This window comes from Trichomycterus rosablanca, chromosome 26, assembly GCF_030014385.1.
Source record: "Trichomycterus rosablanca isolate fTriRos1 chromosome 26, fTriRos1.hap1, whole genome shotgun sequence".
Taxonomy (NCBI): Eukaryota; Metazoa; Chordata; class Actinopteri; order Siluriformes; family Trichomycteridae; genus Trichomycterus; species Trichomycterus rosablanca.
The window spans coordinates 15400510-15408200 of NC_086013.1; the positions used below are offsets into that span (position 1 = coordinate 15400510).

Below are 7691 nucleotides of genomic sequence, written 5' to 3' on the forward strand. Positions count from 1 at the left end.
TATTTACAACAGCATGTCCATGCTTTTGGTATCTCACTAACAGCTAAAGTTGTTAAGGTATTTCTAATTATTTTGGTTAATGAAAACATTTGTAGATATATGTGCAGAAACATGGATGGGTACTTGTTTACAAGGCTCAAAAAGAATTAAAAAAAAAAACACCAGTGGACGCAAATATGAATAAAACTACAAGAAATACAAGGTCTCAAGTAAAATGCACATATTTATTAATCATGTAAACGACCACTACTCTTTTTACTGATCTATGGTAAAGGGGTAAATTCAACAGTCTGCAGTGATCTATGGTGCAAATTCTTTTAGTGCCCAGGATTTTGTGGCAACCTCCTGCTTCAGTCTGGCGTACTCCTCAGCCAGGACCTCAAACTCCCTGCCATAGATCTCGAAGGACGCCAGTCTCGATTCCAGCGACTGTTTCTCCACCTGTGCTGCCTTCAGTTCAGCACTGAGCTTCTCCCTGTGATAAACAACATCCAAATTACAGGAAGTAAAAATGAACTTGCTGAATGAATGCAAAAGTTGACTAACGATCACTTACATAATTTTCTGATGTGCTGCTATCTTGTCTCTTGTGTAGGTGTAAAGCTGCACCTCCAACATCTCTGCTCTGGAGAATTGAAAAATAAAATCAGTACCATGGTTAGAAAATCCATCATCTATGTAAAACTAACAAGTAGTTGAAGGCCATATCATCCAACACTAGTCAAAAAGTCATTATGTAACATCATATTAAAATGATTATTTGCTTTGACGTGTATAAAAAAAAAAAAAGACAGGAGTATTTAGCATAGTTTAAAAAAAAACAGCAGTAGGTACATCTTTAAATCAGAATCTATTTCATAAAACGTGTGTTTTTAATAGTTTTACTAAACTTAATGTGTGTGTGTGTGTGTGTGTGTGTGTGTGTGTGTGTGTGTGTGTGTGGCTTGTGTCTATCTTTATTTGGATTATCTCACAACAAGGAAAGTGAATCTGTTGTATTTGTACATTATGGCTACACAGAACATGATACTGACTCTCCAGTGTTCCATGTGCTGTGTTAATAGGAACTGTCCGAGAGACCCAGAATGCTCACAGTCAATAGCAGCGCAAATTCTCTTCAACTGTGCACTTCTATATGATTTAAAACAAAAATAAAAGATTAAAATACCTAATTTTTTGAATGCCAATCTCACATTTGGCCTCAAAGTACTCAATCTTCTTCCGGTCAAGGTCTTTCTGCACTTTTAGTCGGAGATCCAGGACCAGTGTCTGTAGCAGCTGCATGCATTCAAGTAGTTCCTAATAAAGAGGAGAAATAATACGATGATTTTGCCATCCCCAAATTAGCTATTTCATCAGCTTTAATCAACACCTTCATGCTAGTAGAGCACAACTGTAATCAATGACAACTGAGGGTTTAGGACCTTGCTCAGGGTGGAGGGGCTTGATCACTAGTCCACTACTCCAACCACTGAGCTACCACATCTCATTATGTCTGACATTAGTTTTAATGCTATGCCAGCTTCAAGAACTATAATTAACATAGGACTAAGATTTCTACAGCACCTGCAGTGACTTACTGAGAGGTAGGAGTGAGTTTGACGCTGGAGTAAAGTGGCATTTTCTCTGTTTTTCTCAGCGAGACTCTCCGCTCTGCTACGCTCGCTTTCCAGCAGTCCAGGCAGCTTAGAAAGCTTCACACATTTCAGTCCCTCGCTTTCGTTCTCTAAAACACAAAGCACAATCCAGTTGCAGTGTGTACAGCGTTACATTTAAGGCTCGTGACAGTAAAGTTCTGTGCTTAAATCAGGCTTAAATCCATTTTTCTGTTATTTATAAGAGTAAAATGACTGAGCTTTATTAAATCTCATTGTAACCCCTGTCCTTTTATACTGATGAGCCACAAGCTTCACAATCACTTCTTACCTGTCTGTAATATGAGGATTTTCTATAAGTGAATTACATAATGCTTTAATAAGTTGTTTAACATAACCTGTCAAATAAAGTTTCCTCAATAATTAGATTAAAGGCAATTAAATTTAAGCATAACAACATTTTTAAAACTGTATAAATGTCCAGTGGGCGCAGAAGTCTACTATGCTAACCCACAACCATCGAGATCTGGGTTTGAATCATAGACAGGTGTCTACACAGACCCACTATGACCCTGACCAGGTGAAAGTGAAGGCAAAATATGAAAATATTATGAATTAGCTATATGCCAGTTGACAATTAAAACTGTGTGATAAAAAAGGCTCATGATGTTCACCCCACTCAGGCTGGTAGTAGGCGAGAAGGTTGAAGAGCTTCTTCTTCAGGTGCTTTTGCAGTTCTGTCGGTAACCTCTGTTTCATCTGCAAAACATCCTGGTTGAAAAAAAATAGGGCTGGAATTAGTCCATAAATCTATAATTTAGCTTGTTAACATCCAGACTTTTTTCATTAAACAAGTTTTACACAGTTTTGCATCAGTTTAAATAAGAATAGGCTGGTATTTTTAGTCAGGATACATATATATTTTTATTGCTTCCATGCACAGTTCTATAATTTGACAAAATGTCGAGTCAGAATTGCATCCATAATGAAAAAATACGAGCATATATTAGAGATAAATTAGATATTTGGAAGCTTAGCATAAGTAGAGTGAATGTAAAGGGAAAAACATTTGGTTAATTAGATTGGTAAATGTTGCTCCCTTCCATATTGTCCCTTTATCTCTTCTTGTCTCATTCTGTCATGACTGTGTCTGTGCCCCTATTAAAAAATCAGCAGTAAGCACTTAACAGGACTGTACCTGTTTGGGGGACAGCTGACTCAACACGTTCTCAGCAGAGAGTCCCAGGATAAGAGGCTGGTCCTGACCGACAGTGCTGCTTGGATCCAAATGCCTGACACACCGAGCCACAAGCAAACACCTCTCCAGAGTACTGAAAAACTGAAAGAATGAATTCATGAGTTAATGGTTAGCTGGAGAAACAGAGCCTTAGAAATGTTGACCAAATACAATCCAAGCAACTGAGGGTTATGTGCCTTCTTCAGGATTAATAGCAAACTATTAATCAGTGTGCTGCATGTAGAGACCTTTCAGTATTATTTATAATGTGTAATAAGTACAATTAAATCAAAATGAAAGTACTAAATAAAAAATAAAGTGGTTAAACACTCTTGTAATTCTGACCACAGTGTGCTGACGGTACCTTATCCTCTGTAGGAGCAGCGGTGGAGTGGTGCTGAGTGAAGTGATGTTCTTGCAGCATTTCCTGTAGGAGCCTGTACAGGCTTTCCAAACGTAGCCATCCCAGCTTCTGTGACCGGAGCTCCTTCTCTGCCTGCATAAAAGCAAGGTGTTTATAATGTCTGCATCTTCATTTGTTATCTATTACAAATAAAACAGTACATAACAGCTGACCAACCTTTAACAAAGCTTTGTCATTTGAAGCAGCTAAACGTATTCAGAGCACACAAAAAGGCTAAAAGGTGCTTGGTTGATAAAGTGGTACGTTACTACTGCTAGGATTCGCATTCCCAGTGATGCTAACGACCAGTCAGGTGTCTATATACGGTCATCTGCACCACTGCAATTGGCAGCCAACTCAATGGCTGTGTCAGGATGCCCTGCACTTCTCATTTTCTACTGCATGTTACTGCGGAAAAGTTGGTTTCATATTCGCATATTCGGATTTCTTTCTTCAATAGCTTTTAAAAGGCGCGTGCAATAGGTTTAATAATAGCAAATTATCGTTGTTGACATCCAAGACAAGCAGCTACAACTTACTTTACTTCACAAATGTTTGTCTTCTGGAATCCACATAGCATGTTGTGTTTTACGGACGGTCACCTTTTATAACAAATTTGTATTAAATATGTTCAATATTTTTGAACGAATGGTCATATTGCTCCAAAACAAGTTGTATTTTATCAAGTGTAACCCACATTACATACTACAACTCATATTGATACCGTCACCTTTTATTTCATAGTTATAACAGATTTTTATCAAATATATTCAATAACTTTTAAATCAGTGGTCATATTGCTCCAAAACAAGTTGTATTTTATCAAGTGTAACCCGCATTACATACTACAACTCTTATACTGACACTGTCACCCTTTATTACATAATAAAAACAGATTTTTATTAATAACTTCAATAGCTTTTAAAGTATTCGTCATATTGCTCCAAAACAAGTTGTATTTTATCAAGTGTAACCCACATTACATACTACAACTCATATTGATACTGTCACCCTTTATACAACTTGTTTTGGAGCAATATGACCACTGGTTTAAAAGTTATTGAATATATTTAATAAAAATCGTAGCAGTTACGGCACACATTGAAAGCAATGTATTGTTTACATTTTTAAAAGCATCTATTACAGTAGTAAACCGAGATCTAGTTGATTGTTTTGATTGCCAACAATGACCAGTTACACAGATTAGCCTTTTTGTACGCATCTTTTAAAAGCTGTTGAAGAAAGAAATCCGAATATGCGAATATGAAACCAACTTTACTGCAGTCTGCATGTTAAGTGTGCATCAAGAGATGTACCATCCATCCATCCATCTCAAATCAAACATTAGGCAACAAATGTCAGTTCTATTTGGCTATGGTTTAGGTGTAAAACTGCAGGACAGACTAGTATATATTAAAAACCTTTTCTAATCCATAGGGATACGTTTTGGCTACCTTCTCCAGCTCTTTTCTCAAGGGTAAAGTAAGTCCGGTGCGATCCACATGTTGGGACAGAGTGGCCAGAAGTTTGCAAAACAGAGGATTCTGGACCAGGTCGTCTTCAGTCAGCTGACAGAGTGGAAATGCAGATAAAACTGAAGAGAAAAAATATCAACAGATGATCATTTTAAATAGTGGTTAAAGCTTAGAAATCCATTTGAAGTGTCCGTCACACTAACACTAGCTTTTACATAGAGCTGCATGATTTATAAAGGACAATGTCATTAATGTAAACTGTGTTAACATGTCGTGGAGAAACCTTCACCTGCCAAACATGAGTGACTGAGTGGATTACAAGCTATTAGATAGATATTATAGATAGCTAATAGATATACTGTATATTAATAATTTGTCCTTAACATTTAAACAACTGGTGATTTGACCAAACATTTGACCTCAATTGTAATTAATTAAATATTTACCTTGCTGATGTAGGCTGTCTCCTTTGCCTACTGATGAGCTGCACAACGAAGCCGGACACTGTAACATCACTACCTGTACACCAGTATATAAAAATACAGAATATACATATTACTGTTGAAAATTAACAGTTATAGTCATATAGTTGCAAAGATAAACAAGTACAGTCAGCGTAGACGCTACATAGCCAGGCTAACTAGAGCTGTATCCCAATTGGCTCAACCCAACAAACAAAGTGCACTACGTAGGGTGTAAAAGCTATTACTCTTAACCCTATGTAGTGCGTATTCATAGTGAGCATGCTGCCATTTGAGATTCAGCCTAGATTTTGTTGCCTACCAATAGCCCAAAAAGATCAATTTGCACACACAAAAGCTAAGTTAACTACACCATTTGCTCAAAATGTTTGCCACAGCTTTGTTGTAAGTAATACAGATCGATATGCAAGCTTACGTTTATGTTTTGACTTTTCCCCGGTTAGCAGATGAGCTATCCTTCTTTCGTATTTACCGCCCGCTTTGCCTCTGCGCAGTGCGCATGCGTGTTGTGTAAACACCATCCCTTCAGTGTTGTTCACATTCAGCATTAAGCACAAGCTTTTATGCAAAGCTTTCTTTAGGATTGTGATCAACAGCATTCCAAAAGATTAAAGGTTTACTCGAGTTCCTTGGCAACTGTAAAGCTTGAACCAGCAACCTTTCAATTACTTGTCCGGAACAGTAACCACTCAGATACCACTGTCCAGATCTGAAGTGTTTTACGAGTGGTTTTCTGTGTTGCAAGGTTTATACACTAGAATGCCACTTTTATTAGTAAATAAGCTAATAAAGTTACAAAAATGTGAACAATATTTGTAGTCTTAAATGATGAAAGGCCCAAAACTCCAGACATTTCATCATGATTAGCTGTCAACCCTGTCCGTCCACCAATTGTGGGATGATCCAGAATGCCGACTGTGAGCCAGGTCTTATTGTAAAACATTAGTAGCTGTTTTTCATTAAAAGTGAATGTTAAAACACAGCACTGTGGTCTCTGTCCCTGTTCCTGCAGAATGGAAGTTGGCTTTTGGATATACATTTGAAAGATGTTTCTACATTGTGAAAGGGAGATAAATAGTTAGATGGTGTCTGATTAAAACAATGTTTTATGTGAAAATGACAACTCTTCTGCATAGATCAGCATTGGCTGCTGGCTGATCTAAGCTGTCCTAACCCAAATAGTGACTTGTTGCTGGTTTAAGATGGACAGCGCTGGCAAAACAAATATTTTTGCTGATCGGGTTTAATTTTGCCTGCCACAGCTATTTATTGTGTCAGTGGTACCTTAGCTGTCAAATCACTGGATTAGTGATCATGAGGTCACAGGTTCAAACCCCACCACCAAGCTGCTACTGTTCAGCCACGAAACATGGTCATTAGCCCTTAATTGATTGGATAGCATCCTATCTCAATTGAAAGTTGACTTGTAAAAAAGCTTTGATGAATGCCATAAATGTAAAATGTACCTTTTTAGTAAACCTACCCTCCTTTATGTGTTTTGTACATGGTGAGGGGTGTACACTAAGATACCACTGATTTTTATTAAACAAAGCAATACATTTACACTAACTTTACCAATATTTTTGGTCTCTTAATAACAAAAGACCCAACGACCTTTAGAAAAAATATCCACAATGATGGAATATTTTAAAATGACAACTGTGAGTCAGACATCAGACCTTATCGCCAAACATTAGCATGCCTTTATTTGTTATATATACATATACACATGTACAGTACAACAAAATTATTTTTCTGCATATCCCAGCTTGTTTGGAAGCTGGGGTCAGACCACAGGGTCAGCCAATGTACAGCGCCCCCGGAGCAGACATGGTTAGGGGCCTTGCTCAAGGACCCAACAGTGGTTGCATGGCAGAGCTGGGATTTGAATTCTCAACCTTTCGATTTATAGCCCAAAGCTTTACTCACCAGGCTACCTTTGTCCCTAAGGTATGTCTCAGAAGTGGGAACTCTGAGTCTGGTCTCAAACATTAGTACCTGACCTTACTAAAGCTTTAGTTTCAAAATCTTTTCATCACATTGAATGGTGTACAGAATCCAAATCAGCATCTCAACACATCCAACCTTAAAGTTTAAGCTTTGAGTTGAACCCCAGTGTTAAGGTTAGACTTTAAGTCCAGTGTTCATATAAGACTATAGTACCATACAATCTGCAAACACCATCACCACCATGACCACCACTAACAACAAAACATATTTAACACCTGATTAAAACTTCATGAGCACTCTCTTTAAGGCCCATGGTTTGGGACGTGATTCTTCTGCTGATACTGTACCTAAATAACAATACATGTCCATTATTTAGTACATTAGTGATTAATTCGAGATTTGGAAAGGTTAAACCTTAAAGTTTGAGCTTAAGAGTTGAACCCAAGTGTTAAGGTTAAACTTTAAGTCCAGTGTTCAGATAAGACCATAGTACCATAAAATCTGCAATTACGTTTTTCCTAAAAACACAAGAACATAGAAAACAAGAAA

At 37.5% G+C, this 7691-nt stretch overlaps 1 protein-coding gene across 1 annotated transcript; it reads right to left on the minus strand.

Moving 5' to 3' along the window:
- Positions 1-205: 205 nt before the first annotated feature.
- Positions 206-5681, minus strand: haus4 (HAUS augmin-like complex, subunit 4). The gene is made up of 10 exons (XM_062988914.1): positions 5608-5681; positions 5157-5229; positions 4690-4829; positions 3197-3328; positions 2794-2934; positions 2270-2366; positions 1581-1726; positions 1169-1299; positions 557-625; positions 206-475 (listed from the first exon to the last, which is right to left on the minus strand). Exons 2-10 carry the CDS (start codon positions 5221-5223, stop codon positions 301-303), a joined length of 1098 nt encoding a protein of 365 aa, XP_062844984.1. The 5' UTR covers positions 5224-5229; positions 5608-5681; the 3' UTR covers positions 206-300.
- Positions 5682-7691: the final 2010 nt, after the last annotated feature.

Excerpts from the sequence above, each read along its gene's own strand:
- haus4 (XM_062988914.1), bottom strand. The coding sequence starts at position 5,223 with ATGTTACAGTGTCCGGCTTCGTTGTGCAGCTCATCAGTAGGCAAAGGA. Across the intron at positions 1,300-1,580 it reads AAACTCACTCCTACCTCTCA|GAACTACTTGAATGCATGCA; the intron begins GTAAGTCACTGC and ends CCTCTTTATTAG. Across the intron at positions 476-556 it reads GCAGCACATCAGAAAATTAT|GGAGAAGCTCAGTGCTGAAC; the intron begins GTAAGTGATCGT and ends TGTTTATCACAG.